The sequence below is a fragment of the Caretta caretta genome, chromosome 2 (genome assembly GCF_965140235.1).
Source record: "Caretta caretta isolate rCarCar2 chromosome 2, rCarCar1.hap1, whole genome shotgun sequence".
NCBI lineage: Eukaryota > Metazoa > Chordata > Testudines > Cheloniidae > Caretta > Caretta caretta.
The window spans coordinates 105,273,354-105,296,152 of record NC_134207.1 but is presented as its reverse complement, the minus strand read 5'-3'; the positions used below and the strand labels follow the sequence as shown (position 1 = coordinate 105,296,152).

The 22,799-nt window shown below is 43.7% G+C and overlaps 1 protein-coding gene across 2 annotated transcripts in view; it reads left to right on the top strand.

Annotated features, from left to right (window-relative positions):
* Window positions 1-19,181, top strand: part of SLC66A2 (solute carrier family 66 member 2) — a 108,926-nt gene extending 89,745 nt beyond the window's left edge. For both annotated transcript variants that reach the window (XM_048840055.2, XM_048840054.2), the window contains one exon: window positions 15,791-19,181. In XM_048840055.2, the coding sequence (XP_048696012.1) occupies window positions 15,791-15,998 (208 nt within the window). In that variant the 3' untranslated portion in view covers window positions 15,999-19,181. The remainder of the gene's footprint in view (window positions 1-15,790) is intronic.
* The last annotated feature ends 3,618 nt before the right edge of the window (window positions 19,182-22,799 follow it).

The following is a 22,799-nucleotide window of genomic DNA, read 5'->3' as shown; positions in this document are numbered from 1 at the left end:
GTGAGTTTTTTGTCTCCCGAGGACCGCATTATATTGGGGTAGAAGGGTGTGTGTGTGAGTGTATATAATCTGGGAGAGCCCAGCACTGATTGGGCCGTTTGGATGCTACTATAATGCAAATGAATATTCAGGAACAATAATTTGCTTACTAATCATTCTCTGGCTTGGTATCTTGTGACAAAACAATATCTTCTGATTTCTGTTTAAAATTGGGAACTTTGGGTTGTACCCCAGGAAAGGGTATAATCTTGCTGTGCGTTGCTGCTGCTATAGCGGTTTTGTTTGTGTTTTTTTAAGGTACTGAGTTCCATTCTTAAACACTTGAAATCTGTTGTGCATAAAGACCTTTTTTTTTGTCCTGGTTTATGTCCTCTTTACTGCCAGTTTGCAAGTGTTTTCTGCTAAGTGGTAAGTGCAGTTGTATTTATTATTCCAATGTAATCACAAAGGTTTCAAGAAGAAGGTGAATCTCATTTCAGGTAAAAATCTAATCTTATTTCCAGATTGCTAGGTGATGGGAAAGGAGTCTTAAAGTTGGCCCCTGTGTGTTCGCTCCTGTTCTACACGCTGTTGTGTTGGGAATTGTATTTCTCCAATGTTTTCTTAAAATGTACAAAAACATTTAACTGAAGGATGTGATTGATGCATGAAGAGTAAATGACTATAATAATATTCTTAGATTTTGCTCCATGAGAGACCAGCTTTTTTATGGAGCTACTTAAGACCACTGGTCCAAGACAGCGTAGGAAATATTAAAGCTAGACCTAGAGATCAAGCTGTACTTTGTATATATTGACCTCCGCAGCAATTGCAGCTTTAAATCATTACAATATTAAAAGCATGGGCAGACTGTTCGTTGGGTTAGCATAGTAAAATGAAGGCACACATGTATTAAAATGACCTCACTTTAATTGGCTGATGGGCCTAACAAAATTTCCTACTATAAATCCCTATTTTTTTTTTTTTAGGGGGGAAGGGGAATTGTTAAAAATCAAAGTAATAATGTGTTTGAGCCTGGGGATACAAAGCTTGGGCTCAAGAGCAGGTTTCTTTTTTATTAAAATCTTTAAATGGCTTATGCTTCAAGTTAGATAGGATTGCAGACTCAAATAATTAGAATGTTATTGGATTTGGGTGTTTCTTCTGCATTATTTAGCCCCATAAAAAGTGGACAAATTATTAATAGTTGCAAATGTACCTCTCTGCAGTGCACTTCACTGGGTAGAGTGCAAGAGGCTATCTGGACAAGTCACAGCCATTTATGCTCTAATCACTACAAGAAAGAATTCTGTTCCTGGAGCTGTCACTGACTCCCTGTGTGGCCCTTGGATAAATAGCCACTCTGTACCTTAGTTTACCTACTTGTGAAATGGGTTTAATGTTGATCTACTTCACTGGGGTGTTGAGGCTCATTGGTTCCACTTTCAATCAATGATTTCAAGTTGCTCTACAAAATAGTATCTATTAATTATTACAGCTTCTAAAGGAACCTTTGCAACATACTGTGTCAAAGATCCTTCATCTCCACAGGCTGTAATACCTGTCTTTTATAAAATGGGGCAATCACTTAAGAGCACGTTTAAAAAAATAAGATACCTGTATTTAAAAATTAATATTATGTAGGAGTGTTCTATATACTGTGTGAGCAAAACTAATTCAATCTGGGACATTTTGTTATATGAACAGTGCGCTGTAGAATGGTTACCCAATGTGTGTTTTTATATGTACACCACAGAGCTGTGTGAATAATTGATTTTTCAGTTTACTGGCTGAACTGACAAATCGAGAAAAACTTCTGGCGAACTGAAAAGTCTTTAGTTGGTTTATTTATTTATTTATCTATGGTGGAACAAAGCATTTTGTTTTTGAGCTTTTAATTTTTTTCATTTAAAAAACAACAACAAAATTGAAGTAAATGTTGAAATAAAATATTTTGATTTCTTTGGAGGGAGGATTTTTTTTTTTTTAGGTTTTTTGACCAAAACAGCAAATTTATCATGACTTCGCAAACCTGAATGTGTGTTTTTTCCGAGGGAAATTTTTACCCTGAATCAGTACATGATCGGATGGTGCTGAACCCCTTTGCAAGAGCCCACTGCCGATGGTGGCGGTAGCAGTAGTAATAATAATTAATAATAAAGACGCTCACTTGGAAATCGTGGAAAAGTGTGTGTGTGTATTTGAGTAGCTGTAATCTACTTGCTTAAGTCCTTTTTCATAATTATTTTCTCTTTTTTCTTTTTCTTTTGTGTTTTGTGGCTGCATAAAAGAAATATAAAATAAACACCTCACACAACTACCTTGGAGTGCACCTCTCTGAATTTTTTTGCTGAACAAGTGGAATGCAGCATTCATTCTGGAGCATCTTTCTCAATAAACCCTCTTGTTCCTGAAAGTTGCTGGGGTTTTCAAATAGCTGGATCTTCAAAACCGCACACACTATGCTATCCATTACTCATGGATCTAGTTTCAGCTTAACGCTGAAGTTCCAAAATAAGCTCTTGATCTTTCTCCTCCCTCAAGTTCCTGTTCAATGTTCTTCTGTCAAGGGCTGGACATATGGCTCCCTCTGGAAATTGTGCCACTCCAGTGTCAGACAAATTGCTACTAAATGACATAAGGCACTCTAGAGGCTTGGCACCTAGGCATGGAGTGTCAAACTTAGATTCTCAGCTGGTTGTGCACTATATACACTGCTGGGCCTGCAAAAATGCTCTAGCTATTTGCTCACACAAATAGCCTGTGTTGATGTGTGCAAACTTGACTTCCAGATGGCAAAATTTAGACACTGGCCTTTGGAAATGTGGCTCTTGATGGTGGTGCATCAGTACTGACCTTTTTAAAAATGCGTGATCTTCAGTTGGGGATAAACGCTCTGTTCACGTATTTTTTGTTTCTTGCACTTTTAAAAATAGCATAGCATTTAGATTTCATGGTCTCCCGCCTTTGCTTCCATGTTAAAGTCAGGTCAGTCTCTCTGACAGAAACGCCAGTAGTGTGTACACTTGACATTTCTGTAAGGAGACCTGATGTAGAAGAGCTGCTTTGCAGAGCCTGAAAATATTAGCTGAACATGTTAGTCTGTATCCGCAAAAAGAAAAGGAGGACTTGTGGCATCTTAGAGACTAACAAATTTATTTGAGCATCAGCTTTTGTGAACTACAGCTCACTTCATCGGATGCATTCAGTGGAAAATACAGTGGGAAGATTTATATACACAGAGAACATGAAACAATGGGTGTTGCCATACACACTGTAATGAGAGTGATCAGGTAAGGTGAGCTATTACCAGCAGGAGAGCAGCGGGGGGAGGGGAGGAACCTTTTGTAGTGATAATCAAGGTGGGCCGTTTCCAGCAGTTGACAAGAACATCTGAGGAACCGGTGGGGGGGGGAATAGTTTTACTTTGTGTAATGACCCATCCACTCCCAGTCTTTATTCAAGCCTAAGTTAATTGTATCCAGTTTGCAAATTAATTCCAATTCAGCAGTCTCTTGTTGGAGTCTGTGTTTGAAGTTCTTTTGTTGAAGAATTGTCACTTTTAGGTCTATAATCGAGTGACCAAAGAGATTGAAGTGTTCTCCGACTGGTTTTTGAACGTTATAATTCTTGACATCTGATTTGTGTCCATTTATTCTTTTACGTAGAGACTGTCCAGTTTGGCCAATGTACATGGCAGAGGGGCATTGCTGGCACATGATGGCATATATCACACTCGTAGATGTGCAGGTGAACGAGCCTCTGATAGTGTGGCTGATGTGATTAGGCCCTATGATGGTGTCCCCTGAATAGATATGTGGACACAGTTGGCAACGGGCTTTGTTGCAAGGGTAGGTTCCTGGGTTAGTGGGTCTGTTGTGTGGTGTGTGGTTGCTGGTGAGTATTTGCTTCAGATTGGGGGGCTGTCTGTAGGCAAGGACTGGCCTGTCTCCCAAGATCTGTGAGAGCGATGGGTCGTCCTTCAGGATAGTTTGTAGATCCTTGATGATGTGTTGGAGAGGTGAAGTGAGCTGTAGCTCACAAAAGCTTATGCTCAAATAAATTTGTTAGTCTCTAAGGTGCCACAAGTCCTCCTTTTCTTCTTCCCTAAGAGTGAAATCCTGGCCATATTAAAGTTGATGGCAAAACTGCCAGTGTCACCAACAGAGTCAGAATTTCACCTTAAATGTGCAAATATAAGCTATTAATTATATAGCACAACTTTTGCTAACTATTGATCTTAAAATGTTTCCTCAAATTGTTCAAGATTTGCAAACTAGTTCTGTAGCTGATCCTAGGGTGATCCTGTGGTCACAGTACAGGACTCATTCAGAAAATCTGGCATTTTAGTCTGTGCCTAACCACAGACTTTCTGCATGATGTTGGGCTAGTCACTTAAAACTTCCAGACCCTCAATTTCTATATATGTCAGATGGGACTAATGCAGTGTCCACGCTGGCATTTTGCCAGTGGAAGTATGTCATCAGCGGACTTCTGTTGTTTGGGGAGGTTTTATTTTAGCAACAGAAAGTCTGGGTTTTGCTGGCAAGAATTAGATTTGGGTGTGGACACATGCAAAGCTGTGTTAACAAAAGGCAAATTTTGCCAACAAAACTTTGTAGGGTACACCAGGCCTGATATTTCTGTACCTACAAAGACCTAGTGTAAACATGGTTATACCAGCCTCAATGTGTTTTTGCCAGTATAACTTATTTTGCTTGCTGAACTGGTATAAGCTAAATGGACAATATCGCTTTTTTTTCCTGTTGGTATGAGTTTAGCCAACAATCAAAGGTTTTCCAGTGTTCACCTGACCTACTACTTGCGTACTTCAAAGGGGTTTTGGTTAACAGTTGTAAAGCACTTTGAGACTGTCAGAGGGAAGGCGATGTCTGCACTGCAGACCTTATCGTGGCACAGCTGTACCACTGCAGCTGTGCTGCTGTAAGGTCTCCTGGGTAGCTGCTCTATGCAGACGGGAGATAATTAAACCACCCTCAGTGAGCGGCGGTAGCTAGGTCGGCGGGAGACGCTCTCCTGCCGACATTGTGCTATCCATACCGGCGCTTTTGTTGGTGAAACTTATGTCAGTCACACCTCTGACCGACAAAAGTGCTAGTGTAGACATAGCCTAACTCTCACAAAAATTGATGAGAAAGTTGAAAGTCACAGAAATGTTGTTGATTTCCATAGTTTCCACTGGTTTGAGAGGGCAGCGAATAACATTTTAAGTGGCTAAAGTTTGATAAATTATATCCATCTTCCAGTTATTGGAAATGAACTTTAGGACTCTGGGTCCCTTGGCTGGCCACTGAATAAAATTAGCACTACGCTCATAGTTATACCACGGGTGTAATTACAGTCCGGCAAGACGTAGCTGCTATTTTTATTGAAGTGTGCTGGCATGTGTGGTCAAATCACTGTGGAATTTCACAACGGAAGTCATTGTCTAATGTCTGATCTCTTCACATCCTCCAGCTGCAGGATATTTTTGGTTTTGTGTGCTAACAAAATTATGTAGGTAATTTAACACTGTTATGAGAAAATCCATGGAACAAATAAAAACAAGGACTGTTACATCTTTCCTTTTGTGTAGGTTTGTGCCAAGTACCAACCAAAGTTCTGCAGACTGTGGTTCTGCCTATGTGCTGCTTTGTAAGTGACAGCTAGTTTGATGTGTTGTTGCATCAAATTTTGAGGCTAATAATGATTTGGGGGCAGAGAGAGGGAACGGGGTTTTGTGCCTTAACTTTTTTTAGAAGTTCTTGTTTCTTTTGGTAGGCAGAGGAAGAAAGGTGTAACGAACAAGAGAATGCTCAAAGAATTGAGGGTAAAAGCAGAACGGTGTACTAGAAAGGGAGAATCATGCAAGAACATGCGGTCAGGCTATGGATAGATGGAGTGAAGAAAGGGTGAAGGTTAAGTTCTGTGGGAGTGATGCCTGACTAAGGAGTGCTGAGCCCAAATATTAGAGAAAATTTCCAAATAGTGAGTGGTTCTCAACCCGTGGGCTGCTTGCGGCCCAATCAGCACACAGCTGAGGCCCATGTGACATCCTCAGGGCCATACAGGTAGAGTGTGTGTGTGTGTGTATATATATATATATATATATAGTGTGGATGTGGCCCACATAACACAGAGAGATCTGCATATGCAGCCCAGAAGGGTAAATAGGTTGAGAACCACTGGGTGAGACTGTGGAATAGCTTCTCAAGTGAAGCAGTGGAAAGGTTTCCCTTTAGGACACTTAAAACTATTCGGGGGGAGAAAAGCTTTCTACAGAACAGTTCTTTATTGGCGGGGTATAGACAAGGTGAGCCAATAGATATTTTCCAACTCTAGTTTCTGTAATTCATATGACTTCAAATTGCAGTATTAGCGCACACAATACTACAACGAACAAGCATACAATTTTTTTCGCAAAGTAAGTTGTACAACAATCTATATGAAATGTGCTGTCACTGAACAGCAGAACTGCAGTGTTTCAGGGATTTATTTTATGTTAGCATATTAAAAATTAGTATTTGGCAGTGCCTGTGGAAAGAGATCTTGTCTAATGCAGGGGTGGGCAAACTTTTTCGGTGGGGAAATTGCATGCTGGGCCATGAATGTAGGGCTGGGGCAAGGGGTTGGGGTGTGGGAGGGAGTGCGGGGTGTTGGGAGGGGGTGAGGTGTGCAGGAAGGGGCTCAGGTCAAGGGGTTGGGGCAGAGGAGGGGTGCAGCATGTACGAGAGGGATCAGGGAAGCAGGTTGGGGTGCAGGAGGGGGTGCACAGTGTGGGAAGGGGCTCAGAGCAGTGGTGCAGGGAGGGGTGTAGAGTGCAGGAGGTGCAGGGAGGGGTTGGGGTGCAGGAGGGCTGTAGCAGGGGTCTCAGGGCAGCGGGTTGGGGTGTAAGGGGGGTGCAGGGTGTGGCAGGGGGTTGGGGTGCAGGCAGGGAGCTCAGGGCAGGGAGTTGGGGGGTGGGGTGCAGGAGGGGTTCAGGCTCTGGCTTGGCGCCGTTTACCTGGAGCGGCTCTGGGGTGGCAGCGGCCTGCCCTGGGGCCAGGGCAGGCTCCCTTCCGCTCCTGCCCCGCCCCGCCCCTGAAAGTGGCCGGCACCATGTCCCTGCGGCCCCTGGCGGGGGCAGAGGGCTCTGCGCGCAACCTTAATTCAGCCCCCTTGTGCCTGTGCATTATGATACAGTCTTGACTTGCGTGATCACATGCTGTTTTCCACAGGAAAAAACAGAAACTCCAAGTGGCATCATATTGATGCCCACATGGTCATCGGCATGGTTGGAACCCTTCGATCCATTGCATGGATCTCTTCCACTTGAGCTAACAGCATAACTGATAGCAGCAGTAGGTTGTTGTCCTCCATGTGGACCAGTACTAAAGGGGGATGAGAGAGATTCTTTTTTCACAGATATTTGCTGACATCAGGGTAAGAGACACTCTGGAATCTTGGGTTCCTTTCCAGAGTGTGCTCTAGCAGTCAGACTCTTCTGCCCATTCCCTCCAAATATGACTCCTTCTTCCCCATCCCCTCCAACCTGTCCCTATCCTCGTCCTCTCTCTTTCTCATCCTGGCTCCTTGCCTATCCAGTCCCATGGTCTTGGTCTCCACTCCTCAGGCTTCTCATTCCAGTCCCAATTTCCTTGCCCAGCTAGTCTTAATCTCTCCCTCTGGATGTACTGAGTCCCAATCTCCTCCTTCCCCCCCAACTCCCAGACACTCCCCTCCCAACTCCTAGTCCCCTCTGGCTCCTCATCTGATCTGTCTGTTCTCTCCCCACTTCTCACTGGCTCCCAGTTCTAGTCTCCCTCCTCAAACTCCTCATCCAATCTCAGTCTTCCCCTCCCTGGTCCCTTGTCCCAGTCTCTCTGCCCAGCCACACCTCAGCTCCTTGTCAGATTTTATTTCCTCCTTCTGTTCCCTTCCATCTCCCCCCACATTGATTCCTACTCCCAGTCTCCTTGCCAGCTAGTTCCAGTGTCCCTTCACCTGCCCCCAGCTCCTCATATGACCTAGGTCTTCCTCCCACCTACCTGGGCAATTGGGCAAAACAATGTATTTGCATCTAACCTTGTTCTCAGAAATGGCTAAATCATAGAATCATAGAATATCAGGGTTGGAAGGGACCTCAGGAGGTCATCTAGTCCAACCCCCTGCTCAAAAGCAGGACCCATACCCAATTAAATCATCCCAGCCAGGGCTTTGTCAAGCCTGACCTTAAAAACTTCTAAGGAAAGAGATTCCGCCACCTCCCTAGGCAACGCATTCCAGTGTTTCACCACCCTCCTAGTGAAAAAGTTTTTCCTAATATCCAACCTAAACCTCCCCCACTGCAACTTGAGACCATTACTCCTTGTCCTGTCCTCTCCCACCACTGAGAATAGTCTAGAACCATCCTCTCTGGAACTACCTCTCAGGTAGTTGAAAGCAGCTATCAAATCCCCCCTCATTCTTCTCTTCTGCAGACTAAACAATCCCAGTTCCCTCAGCCTCTCCTCATAACTCATGTGTTCCAGACCCCTAATCATTTTTGTTGCCCTTCGCTGGACTCTCTCCAATTTATCCACATCCTTCTTGTAGTGTGGGGCCCAAAACTGGACACAGTACTCCAGATGAGGCCTCACCAATGTCGAATAGAGGGGGACGATCACGTCCCTCGATCTGCTCGCTATGCCCCTACTTATACATCCCAAAATGCCATTGGCCTTCTTGGCAACAAGGGCACGCTGCTGGCTCATATCCAGCTTCTCGTCCACTGTCACCCCAGGTCCTTTTCCGCAGAACTGCTGCCTAGCCATTCGGTCCCTAGTCTGTAGCTGTGCATTGGGTTCTTCCGTCCTAAGTGCAGGACCCTGCACTTATCCGTATTGAACCTCATCAGATTTCTTTTGGTCCAATCCTCCAATTTGTCTAGGTCCCTCTGTATCCTATCCCTGCCCTCCAGCGTATCTACCACTCCTCCCAGTTTAGTATCATCCGCAAATTTGCTGACAGTGCAATCCACACCATCCTCCAGATCATTTATGAAGATACTGAACAAAACCGGCCCCAGGACCGACCCCTGGGGCACTCCACTTGACACCGGCTGCCAAGTAGACATGGAGCCATTGATCACTACCCGTTGAGCCTGACAATCTAGCCAACTTTCTACCCACCTTATAGTGCATTCATCCAGCCCACACTTCTTTAACTTGCTGACAAGAATACTGTGGGAGACCGTGTCAAAAGCTTTGCTAAAGTCAAGAAACAATACATCCACTGCTTTCCCTTCATCCACAAAACCAGTAATCTCATCATAGAAGGCGATTAGATTAGTCAGGCATGACCTTCCCTTGGTGAATCCATGCTAACTGTTCCTGATCACTTTCCTCTCATGTAAGTGCTTCAGGATTGATTCTTTGAGGACCTGCTCCATGATTTTTCCGGGGACTGAAGTGAGGCTTACTGGCCTGTAGTTCCCAGGATCCTCCTTCTTCCCTTTTTTAAAGATTGGCACTACATTAGCCTTTTTCCAGTCATCCAGGACTTCCCCCGTTCGCCACGAGTTTTCACAGATAATGGCCAATGGCTCTGCAATCACAGCCGCCAGTTCCTTTAGCACTCTCGGATGCAACTCATCCGGCCCCATGGACTTGTGCACGTCCAGCTTTTCTAAATAGTCCCTAACCACCTCTTTCTCCACAGAGGGCTGGCCATCTATTCCCCATGTTGTGATGCCCAGCACAGCAGTCTGGGAGCTGACCTTGTTCGTGAAGACAGAGGCAAAAAAAGCATTGAGTACATTAGCTTTTTCCACATCCTCTGTCACTAGGTTGCCTCCCTCATTCATTAAGGGGCCCACATTTTCCTTGGCTTTCTTCTTGTTGCCAACATACCTGAAGAAACCCTTCTTGTTACTCTTAACATCTCTCGCTAGCTGCAGCTCCAGGTGCAATTTGGCCCTCCTAATTTCATTCCTACATGCCCGAGCAATATTTTTATACTCTTCCCTGGTCATATGTCCAACCTTCCACTTCTTGTAAGCTTCTTTTTTATGCTTAAGATCTGCTAGGATTTCACCGTTAAGCCAAGCTGGTCGCCTGCCATACTTACTATTCTTTCAACACATCGGGATGGTTTGTCCCTGTAACCTCAACAGGGATTCCTTGAAATACAGCCAGCTCTCCTGGACTCCTTTCCCCTTCATGTTAGTCCCCCAGGGGATCCTGGCCATCCGTTCCCTGAGGGAGTCGAAGTCTGCTTTCCGGAAGTCCAGGGTCCGTATCCTGCTGCTTACCTTTCTTCCCTGTGTCAGGATCCTGAACTCAACCAACTCATGGTCACTGCCTCCCAGATTCCCATCCACTTTTGCTTCCCCTACTAATTCTTCCCGGTTTGTGAGCAGCAGGTCAAGAAAAGCGCCCCCCCTAGTTGGCTCCTCTAGCACTTGCACCAGGAAATTGTCCCCTACGCTTTCCAAAAACTTCCTGGATTGTCTATGCACCGCTGTATTGCTCTCCCAGCAGATATCAGGATGATTAAAGTCTACATCACTCCTGTTGCTCACACTTCTAAACTGTTGTAGCTGAAATTTTCCAAAAAACATTCAGCCTGAGGCAGACTCCCAGCATGGAAAATTGCACCCCAGATGGTTACAGTTTGGTAAAGTTACGGTCTACTGAGAACAGGGGTAGTGCTAAAGTGGAAAGTATTAGGCAACCTTACCAATAAGTGGTGCTACCAGCATGTCTGTAACATTGTAAATATAAGGGTGTGTGAGTAGGGAGAACTTGTATGGTCACTAGTATGTGCAGGGTGGCCTGGTTATTTCCTGGGCCCTCTGGCCTAGATTTATTTGTGAAATTAGGTTTGTCGCAATTATTTGCTTGCTTTTTTATATATCTATAATTTTTTTCATAGCAATTTTTTAAAATCAGAAACCCAGCATTAATTTGCAGATTTTCTCCTGGTGTTATGCCCCAACTAATGTACATTTTCTGATGTCTGACATTGTTGACTTTTAAGCTATATTCATTTCATGTCAATCTGATTGTATATATGCAACTGAATAACTTGGTGTTCTTCTGAACACTGAGTGTTGGAGTGTGTCCTGGCAAACATCATGGGCACAATCCTACTTTCCTTGAGCATCTGAAATTCCCATTGAAGTCACTGGGTCTCTTAAATGTGCCAGGCATGCAGGATCACTCACCAAATTTGTTAACCAGTATTGCAAACAACAAGATCATAAAATATTTCCTAATGAAAGTTCACAGTCCGATTTATCTGGACATCATGGCTCATGTGACTGTTAGATCTGCATTGCCATTGCAGCATGTGCTTTGCCCAGAAAGCGCTACGTTGGATTTATCCAAAAGCTTTTTGCCTTTGGCTATAGTTCTCTCACCAGGAGATCAAACTCCCTCAGGGTTTATAGACTGCTGATGAGATACATTTCCCCTGAAAACACTCTGGGGTAGCAACAGACTGGGATATTTTTAAATAGCCCCCTTTTCTGAAGTGCGTTTGACTTTGTTTTTTCTTGCTGAATATCTGGCAAAGAAAGAGGTCCCAGGTTTGACTCCTACTTAAAATCTCTGGGGCATCTTTTAACTGGATTTATCCAAACAATTAACATATCATTTTGCCAGACACGGCAGGCCAGGCACACACTTGTTTAGCATAGGATGTTTTTATTGAACAGACAAACAAAATTGTAAAATGACAGATTCACCGTTAAATCATGTGTCCACGATCAGCTGCATGGCAAACATCCATCTGCTTAGTACCATGAGGAGTCATTTCAGCTGTCTGCAAATGAAGTACCCTAATTTATTGCACTCCCGTCTCACTTATTCAAGCTGTTCAGATTTGTTTCTGTTCTTAAAAAATCTGCTGGTGGCGTTTGTTACACAGAAGGGCTGTGCTTTCCTTCACTGAACGAGAAGGACTGAACTAGGCTTACCTTATCTTTTTCTTCTTCTTGTTTGTATACAATTTGAGATTGAACTCGTCATATATTATTATTTATTGAATCATATGTCCAGCTTGCAGCTTCACACATGAAATCCCTTGGTTGCGTCATAATATGTAAATTGTTACTCAATTGGTTAGTCTCTAAGGTGCCACAAGTACTCCTTTTCTTTTTGCGAATACAGACTAACACGGCTGTTACTCTAAAACCTGTTACTCATCTTTGTTTTATGATCCCAGTCACCTAACATGGGGTATAAATGTTGCAAAAGGCTTATGCTCCTGTTACGTGATGGGTCAGTATCTTCTTACTCCCTTGGCCCCTGTTACAGTAAGGATTAGAGTATGGAATACTGGATTTAGCCCATATTAGGGTGATAAATTTGTATCCAAAATACAAATTGACCTATCTTGATTTCCCCTCCTCCCCTTTGAATGTTTAGGAAATGAACATTGGGCCCTATTCCTTTTCTACAGTGTGTGCACCATTACATTTGATGAATTACAATCAAGTCTGGCAAAACTCAGTCATAATTCTGACATTTCATCTATGGGCTGCATAATATTTATGATAATGTAACTGTGAACTGCAAAGCTTTTATTAGTATTGCTTATCTGCCCCTTTAAAAAGCTCTCCAGTTATAATTATATCAAGCCTATAACCAACTTTCAGAAACTGATTGTTCACATCCTTGACTGTCAATGTTGAGGGCACGACAAGAAAAACCTTACATATTTTATGTTTTAAAATCTATTTCTGTTCCCCATACTTTCTCCTTAAGCTTGAATGGGAGGACCAGAAATGCACTGGAGGTGAGGGGAAAGCAGGGAAAGGCCAAAGATGCAGCAAAATGAAAGTAGAAAAGGGAGGAATGATGGGTATTAAAGTTTGGACATTGGCACAGGTATAAACCATGGGAGCAAATCCTCTTGATGGCCTTTTAACCTTGCTATAAACAGCTGCAGATATATTCATTGTTTTCTTTGTGCGTACTGTTGGGCTACCTATTTTTGACTCTGGAGCACACATTGCATGGTATGATGTACAAGAAATCAGTTCTTTGCATTAAGTGTTTATTTAGAGTGACTAGAGGGTGTGTGTGTGAGCCACTCACGGGAGGCCGTAAGTGTTGCAGTGAAAAGATATTTGAAGTCTGTTTGATGTTCACCATATTACTTACACTGATTATGCTGCACATAAAATTATGTAATTTATTTTCATAGGATGTCATCAAGTCAAATATCACAGCGTGATTTTTAAAAGGATTTAGATAACTTCTTGGCCACTGGCATTCATGTCTGTAGGTACTAAGATAACAAAACTATAGGCTTTAGGGGGTCAGAAAGCAATTATCCACCCCTAACTAGAGCACTGTGTGATTGGATTAAGTGTGTTGTGTGGACTTGGAAGTAGCCTTTCTCTGCAGCATCAGGTATTGACCACTGTTCATGTAGGTAGATCAATGCTGTCATGGTCTGGTAAAGCTAAACCTATATAAAAGTTTCACGTCTTTCCACCTGTAATACTTCCCAGGGTTGTGAGGCCCCTTGCTATCACCTGCCTTTAGCAGGAGGAAGCCTTGCCTGTGCCTGCCGGATGTCAGCTCCCTGACTCCACCTGTCATGGGGAACACAAGCTCTCCCCTCTTAGCCTACAGAGGCTCTGCTGTCCCTCTGCAGTTGAGCATGGCTATTGCTACAAACTACACATCATCCCGAGTGTCTCCCTTACCAGTTACACCTTAGATCACAGCTCCACTTAAGATGCAGCACTTAGATGTGTTTATAGTGAAAACAAGTATGAATGTATTTAACAAAGAATAGAAATTTGAGAAATAGCAAGTAAAACTATTGGAAACAAATGGTTATATGTAAAATAAAATCGTAACATGCACTCTAGAGCCTAGACTTAACTAACAAGATATGTTCCTGTCTAATGAAGTTTAGCTCACCCCAAGTCTTTGCAGCATTTGCCAGCCAGCCTGGCTGTGACCTTCCATTCATAAAAAGAGAACACGCTAACACTTTGTCTTCTAGGTGAAGGATCTAGGTGTACTCAGTACTCCCAGTTATATCTCCCAAATCCATTGTTTTTGCTTGTAAACTTCCTTGCTGTTTTTGCTTTTTCCTACATCTTTCCTCTTGTTGAATTCACAATCTCCTGATTTAGCATCAGGCTCAGTAATGCAAAAAGTACACCTGGGGGAATTCAGTGCCACTGCACATGCGCAAAATTCATGTCCCCTGCAGATTTCTTTGCTTTCCCGCAGAAAAATGACTTTCTGACAGGGAAGCAAAGGGAAGCTGCAGGAGCAGTCATGCACCACTCCTTAGTGGAGTAGGTACATCAAGCACATGGAGCAACCGGTGGACAGGTAAATCACCACGGGGCTGGGGACACCCCAGCCAGTGGCTCCTACCCTAAGCCAGGATCAGCTGCTAGTCCCGACTGAGGTGGAGGCAGGAGAGAACAGGACTTCCTCTTCCCCTGCAAGAGGTGTCTGGGGCTGTGTCAGACCCACCCCAGAAACTTCCCCCAGTTGCAGGAAGCTCAGCATCCTCCCTTGCTTCCTGCCTCCATTGCAACTCAATTGTGGTGGGAGGGGTCACTGTACGGGGAGCTGCTCTCCCATCCACCCAACCCCCATGCATCCAGACCTCTCATACCCAGACACCCTTGCCAAGCCTCAACAGGTACATCCGGAACCCTCCTAGCCCTCCATACCTGAACCCCACCCCACTGAACCTGAACCTGGAGCCCCCCCTTGCACTGACCCCCTGCCTCCAGATCCCCACCCCTGCACCCAGACCACCCCCCAATGAGTTCCCGGCACTCAAACCTTGACCCTGATGCTCCACCCCCTGCACCACCCTGAGCCCCATACCACTGACCCCCAACTAGCTGCACCGATACTCCCACCCCACCAAGCACCACTTCCCCACACCCAGACATCCCGTGCTGAGATCCTGCACACTCAGACCCCTCTGCTGAGCCCCAATCTCCTGGAAGTCCCTGGAGAGTCCCATTGCCCCTGCACCTGGAATCCCCCCCAACGAGCCTTTGTGCATCCAGATCCCCCCACACCTAGACTCCCCACTGAGCTGCCTGCACCCAGATTGCCCCACACAGAATCCTTTCACCCCACACCTGGATTCCCCCACACTGAACCCCTCCACACTTGGATCCTGCCTGATTGAGTCTGCCCCACCCCTGGTGCGCCTGGGGCAGAAGGGCAGGGCCCCAGGGTGCCTGGGCCTTGTGCTGTGTCAGGGTTGGGTGCATCCTCATCGCTGAGTTTGTGTCTGGGGAGTGTGGGGTGGATGGCTGCAGGGTGATCTCCCACCTTCAGCAAGCCAGTGGCCTGTGCTCCCACTGCTATGCTGGAGCCTCTGCATTTATTTATTGATAAATAAAACTTGTGGAATTTTGCATATTTTGGAATATTGTGCCCAGAATTTTTAATTTTGGTGCAGAATTCCTTCAGGAGTTTAAAAAAAAAAAAAAGCCTCCATTGTGAAACGGACAGTACACAGGTGACTAGGCGGAGAGAGCTAAGCGGCTCTTCCCTCCTACTTGACAGGAGCATGTTTATCACCTCCTGGTGACCTGCCTTAACTCATGTACCTTTAGAACATAATTTTCTTAAATAAATGATCCTATATACATTTTGCAATGATTAAGATGACCAGGGGGCTCTTGGTAGAGAATTCACATGCCACCTTTTGGTCAACTTAATATGCATACATCTGGCCCAGGGGGTCCCAGGAAAACTATACATCTCCGGTACCCTCTGCCAGTTAGCCCCAAGAGGTTCCTAAGTCATACCCTCTTTAATTCTTCTCTTTGTTTTGTCCCTTTTTGTAGTGTCAAGATGGTGCTGATGTGGACCAGTGGTGATACCTTCAAGACTGTTTACTTTATCCTGAACCAGGCTCCTTTCCAGTTCTCAATATGTGGCCTGCTCCAGGTCTTTGTGGACATGGCCATCCTGCTACAGGTTTACTTCTACAGCTACTACCCTCAGAAGCCGGCATCGCACGCTGCACACCCAGCCAGTACAAAGGCACTCTGAAGCACGTGGTGGAGATGGCTACAGGTCAATGGTGTTGTGAAGTCTGCCTCTGCAGCTTTTCCTTCCACTTGTAAATACTATTTTGATGAGTTGAAAACAGAAGAGAGAAGAATGCTCGAAAACATAAAAAGTTTGGTATTTTTAATGGTTTGCTTCTGTTTGGTTTCAGATTCATTATATAGAATTTGTTTTTCTGGGGATGGGGTCGGGGGCGGACAGTCTGTTTATTTTTTGCATACATACCTATGAGCCTTATAAATTTGTATGTGTGTGTGTGTGTGTGTGTGTGCATAATTGCAAGGGCTGGATGTTTGTGTTTTTAATGCTATTTAAAGAAATGATAAACCACAGAGATGATTGAATATTTTGTCTGAAGCTTTTACCTATTTATATAAAGTGTGTACATTTGAAGTAAGCTTGGAATATCAGAGTTAAATATTTCAGTGATGTATGAAGACACTGACAAAGTTTCAAAAAGGATGGTGCAGTGGATCAGGAAGGTGGGCAGGGGGGAAGGGACTGAGAAGGGATGGTGAACAATCTAAAGTAAACCAATAATAGCCAGTATAAAATGTAAATGTACTGTTTGCGCGCACACTCACACTGCTGTATCAGTGTGGCAGTGAATAGATCAAGGTAAGGGATAGTTTCAGGGAGGTTATGGTGTGAATGATGCTATGGCCAAATCTAAACGAGACATAGCTAGTTACCAGGTGGGATGAAGGGAGAATTAAGGGGAGGGAGAGAGGGAGTCTAACGTAACTAAGTAGTCTTGCTTTGAAGCAGCTGCTTTCAGGAAGAGAATGGGGCCCTGTCTGATTAGGGGTGCACAACTGGGTTATTGATGGTGTGTGACAAAGACTCTGGGTGGGTTGTTGGGATGCCTGCAGCCGTGCTGAATGGGGCCAGTAGGCGGGCGTTGCCAGGAGTGCTAGTGAAAAATTTCTAGGCACTGGTTGAGAAATTGGGAAAAGCAGGAATAAAGACGTGTCAATGAAAATGGGTTACTAAGGTTTGGAGTGGGAGAAGTAAAGCAGTAATCTAGAGAGCAGGGTCTGCTTTCTAATAATGTGGTTAGTTAAATACTGAGATTCTCATTCGTATTATTGACTGCCAACTGACACCAGTTTGTGTTCTGGAGTATTTCTTGCGTTAGCCAATCACGCAAATGTTACAAAGGAATAGGTGTGAAGAGAAGTATAATGGTTTTTATGCTATTCAAGCTCTTCCAGGCTGTTTTCTTTTAGAAAGCTAGATAGTAGCTGGAAGGGAAAGTGAGAAGGCCTGAGGGGCATATAATGTTCTATATAATCTAAGTCGTATATAATTGTATGTTTGCCAACATTAGTCATTGTGCCCTTTCTGAGAATTTGCACTTCTCTGGAAATGCTAAGTGGATACAGTTTTAATGTTCAGTTATCAAGCCCTTTGGCTTCAGCCAGTTGCCATAGTGAGCCTAGCTTGACCTGTAGGAGATGAATAGAGAGAGATTACTGAGTCCCAGAAACAGTTATCTGTGTTGTCTTCTTCTTTGAGACTCAGTCTTTCCTGTCAGATAAATGCTGCCTTCCTGCAGATACTGGTGTTTAAGGCAGTGCTAGATTTCCAGTGAGACATTTTGTTTTCTGAGAACATTCCAAAAAGATACACTATCTTAAATAAGGCAACAAGTCCTGGGATATTACATCTTCAGTTTCAATCAGGTATTCTCACTAACCTGCTATATTTGGCTCTACCATGCTTTTAGGTATGTACCATCTTTAACGGGAGGTGGCCATATTCTTGTGAAGAGCAAAAGCATATAGTCACAATGCAGTAAAGTCTATCAGGAATGTTTATTTTCAGATAATTGACACCAAATTGTCCTTTACTATTGTGCTTTGGCTTTCCTTGTTTCTGAATTCTTAATCTCTCAGTCTAAAATAAATCCCAACCTGGCTGTCTTGACCTTTGGGATCCGACTCCCCATGCATTTCTTGGAGGTGATGTCCTCTGTTTCTATGAGCCAAATCCTGCTCCATTGGCAAAATTCTCATGATCTTCAGTGGGGTCAGGATTTGGCTGTATGGGTGTGGCATGATCCAAGCACAGTATTGCATTTGTGCACCCTAAGCCTCTGCTTTTTATGGAGCAGCCTCTGAGCTGATCATGTTCCTCCTTTGGGATGGCTGGGTGGCGAGCGCTGCCATGGCAGCTGGATGCAGAGGAGATTGGTACATCCCAGAGTAACAGGTAGGACCTGCCCTGGTCTGTGGTGCCTGCAGGGGGACTACCTGGGCCACTGGCAAATCTACACAAATAAACCAAAACTCAGGAAAGTCGTTCTATCTGAGGGCCTGGCATAGAGTGCTATGGTCAAACTCTGACTCCATGCTTTTTGTTTGACACCATGCTCTTTTATGCCTGAAGTGACCTTACAAAGACAATGTTTGTGGCATGGCAGACTATGAATGTTTTATTCCTCTCCCTTTCCCAAATGTTCTGGTTGTGTTAAAAGAACATCTGGGCTTTTCTCTTTTTAATTAAAAACTTAACGACTGTCCTCTCTGGTGTATGCTGCTTCAATGAGGATTGTATTTCTACTTGTATGCAAACACTTTCTCACATGTTTTAATGGTTTGGTTTTTTAATAACTTGTAGTACTAAGATTTTTGTACCTGATGGTCTTTTTTTCTATTGTTGTTTGAAACAGGGGTGTAATAGCTAAATGGCTGCTAAGGTCTCTTGGCTTTGTGTAACAGGTATTACTGAAGATAAAATGAACATGGTTTTTCCTTTCTTCTTTTGGGACTCTTTGGTCTGCAGATTCTTAACAGTCTGCTGTCACTACCAAAAACAGTATGCTCTGTGAACATGTTTCTTTCATACCAGAGCTGCAAATGCTGGAAGAGAAGCCAGTGGGCTAGTGTCTAAAGTCATTTTCCATTTAGAGCATTTGAAAAGCTGGGATACTTGGCTAGGAACTCTCTTGAATGTCATCTTGAAAGATGCTTTAAAAGCAAAGTTACAGAACTTTTTATATATAAGGAATTATCTGTAGCAGTGATCACCTCAGAGAATTAAGAAATCAGTGACTTTAAATACATCTTTGTTGAATGTATGGTACATTTCATGGAGCTCACATTCTCTGTCAATTGCAGTGATTTTAAAAACAATTAAATAAATCAACCAATTATACATAGATTTCATGTTGCTTTGTTTTCTTCAAATGTAAGAAAGGAATCTTATTATTTAAAGATTTTGTATTGCTCATCTGGTCTGGGACCTTGTCCTCGTATTTGTCCCTAGAAAGGACAAGCAGGCTTTGGTTGCTATATAAGTAATCATGAAGTATGCAATGTCCTAAGATTAAAGCCTAGGACTAGGATTCACGATATAGGGTTCTAGGGGGTGGATAAAAATCAATGATGGTTTTGTGGGGGGGGGGGGGGGGAGAGAATAAAAAATCAGATTTTTTTTTTAATTTAAATTGAATTTTCTTACTTGTTTAAATTATAATGATTTTTTTCTTTTTAAAAATAAACCTGTTTAAAATGTAATCTGAATTTAATACAAAATATGTTAAGGCCTAAACTTGTGTAATCTCTTAAAACATTTAAATAAAAAATAAATAGGCTGAATCCATGCGCTTCTGTCAACAATTTTGGATTAAAGGCTGCCTTACTGTATAAAGAAAGAATTAGGGGGGAAAAAAATCTAATGGTTGAAGTCAAGCTTTATAAATATGGGTATAAACAATAGGCTATGTACTGTATTGTGGGGGCCTCGGGGGTGTGCTGCTGGGTACAAGAGACTGGCAAGATCATCACAGGCTTTGGGACCTGGCCTCTGACTCCAGGAGACACCATCCTGTATCTCATCAAGATCATCCATTGAGCCCACCTGCCTGGTCTCAGACACCTGTTTTATAGCTTCCCCCTACTTGCCTGGCTCAGTTATCAACTTATGAATATTCATGACTCCACCCATCAGTCACCATTTTCTAACATACTAAAAATGTACAGTTAATAAGAATCTGAAAATATTAAGCTATATAATTTGCTTAAATAAATGTATATAGGTATAGTATGTCCTCCGAGGTAGCAAAAAGATGTACCAAAACTAGTATAAAGAGACTATTCAGTTGTAAATGGTTATATCAATGAATGAGAATGCACCTTTCTTTAGAAAATAACTGAAGTACAAATGGAAAAGTTGATTAAAATCAGATGATTTAAATAGAGGCTTTCCACTTGGTGATTTAAATCAATCCACCCTGCTGGGTTCTGCCTCCAGCTCTCTCATGGACTGTCTGTGTGGCCTTGAATAAATCACTTTACCTCTGTGTGCCTCAGTTCCCAGGTAGAAAATGGTGGGTAGTAACTCATGGGGATGAAGTGTTAATTATTATTCAGTGATTGCAGACTCCACGGTGGGGCCAGAAATGATGGGTGTTGGGGCCGGAGGTTGCAGGGGGGGTGAGGGCTCTGGCTGGAGCCGGGGATGAGGTGTTTGGGGTGCAGGAGGAGGTTCCAAGCTGGGGCAAGGAGTTGGGGCGTGGGCTCTAGGCGGGAGTTTGGGTGCGGGAGGGGACTCTGGGCTGGGGTGGGGGAGTAAATGCTCTGGCTGAGGGTGCTGGCTCTGAGGTGGGGCCAGAGATGAGAGTTTTGGGGTGCCAGAGGGGGTTCTGGGCTGGGGCAGGGGGTTGAGGTGCAGGGTGTAGGCTCCAGGAAGGAGTTTGGGTGCAGGAGGGGGCTCCAGGCTGGGGCAGGGGGTTGGGTTGCGGGGTTGGGTGCAGGCTCTGGGCAGTGCTTACCTCAGCCGGCTCCCCACAAGTGGCCCTTTACCTTGTAATTTTAATTGTGGAGATGAAAAAACAATACATGGCAATTGAGCATTTTTGCCTTTTAAAATTATTTATTTGGCAGCATTCTGTACTTAGCCTAACAGATTAGTAAAGGCCAATAATATTTTTTTTTTAGTATGACTTCAGATCTATAAAAAAAATCTCTCTCTCTCTCTCTGTAGTTATATATAAAATCAGTGTACACGTTATTCTGACAGAAACATTGGCAGCCATGGTGTTAGAATGTCTCCTGGGTTCCTTAGAACATCCAGAGACGATATGAGAAGAGAGTTAACTAGGAGCTAGAGGTGTGATTCCAAATAGCTTTTTTGTGCTTTGCAGCTGACAGCTGGGTTCAGGCTGGGGGTGTCCCTGATGGGGTGAGTGGCTTTAATTCAGGAAAGGCGGTGAGGGGTAGAGGACCTTGAGCAATGGAGACCATTTCTGGGAGGGAAGTTGAAGCCACCAGTTGTGGCCATCCTCCTCGAGACCACAGAGAGAATAGCAGTATCCAGAGCAAAGCTGTGAAAGGAACCTTAGCCTTATATTTTTACTTTCTTTAAACAAAGGAAATTAAAACACACCTCTAAAGAAAGATTAAAAAATCATGAAGTGGCTGTCTAAAAAACCAGGGTCTCAAATTCTCCACTTCACTTTGGATTTACACCAGGGTGGCACATTTTTAAACTGTCCCAAGGGGCTACAGGGAGCCCAGTAATAGTGTGAGAGTTTAGTTTTAATTTTTGTGATGAGATTTTTCAGCAGAAATAATTAGTGTGAATATTAGCAGTGGCCTAGTGAAAATATGGTTCAAGTATATATGAGAGTAAGGATTAGCGTGAAAGATGTGCAGTGTGGCTCTAACAAGTAAGATGCACATCTAGGAAAACACATCGAATTTCTCCAAGTCGCAAAACTCTGTGAGTGACACGATCCCAAAGGACTTCAGAAGCCTGAAATGCCCAGAGTAAATGATGGTGCAGTGAACTTCAGCAGTCAACTCCCCCCCTCCCCCATTTTTGTGAATTTAATGCTTGTGAAAGATTCTGGGTTACTTGCTCTGGAGCAGTGAAATGCTCTTCTTAGGGCTTGTCTACACTGGCAATTTACAGCGCTGAAACTTTCTCGCTCATGGGTGTGAGGAACCCCTCCCACCCCCCCACTGGCAGCTACGCCCCTTGTGGAGGTGGTTTTTTAGAGCGCTGGGAGAGCGCGGCCACGGCAGCACTTCCGCATTGCCAGTGTAGACTAGCCCTTTGACGCTGCAGCAGTGCAGATTTCCCCTTGCCCGTTCCTTTTTATTGTACCTCAGCCCTGCTGCGATGGCAGTACCTTTACGGGCTAAAGGGTAGTTTGGCCTCCACGGCCAAGAAAGTTTCTGCACTGAGGCTACCGATAACTATGCCAATGATGATAATGACTTTGTGATTTTGGTCCCAGTCTGAGTAGCAGCTTTAACAGAGACCATCTGCTCATTTCACAAAGCTCATTGTACAGTAACCGCTTTTGGTCATTGCTGATCAGGGCTGGTTTTGAACGTGCCGTAGTGAGCTATAGTAAAAGCCTGTCTATCCCGTTTTTCTATTGCATTGTACCATCTGGTCCCTATAACTCTGAATTTTTTGAGTTTTGTTGTCAAACTTTTAGCACTGTGTTGAAAATATCAATGCTGCCAGCCCTAAACATTCTAAATATTTATCAGTCAATTGGCTTAAAAACAAAACAAATTGTAAAACTAATAAATGTGTGGTTTGCTTTATTTGCTTTTTGAACCTTTTGAGTTCATGTTTTAAGTTCTTATCTCTGCAGCCATAAGGGATAGACATTTACTTTTGTTTTAGAGATGAAAGCTGAAATTCTTTGAGTCACATGACTCCTCAAGCTGAGGCTTTAAGGATCACAGAATCCTAGACGATTAGGGTTGGAAGAGACCTCAGGAGGTCATCTACTCCAACCCTCTGCTCAAAGCAGGGCCA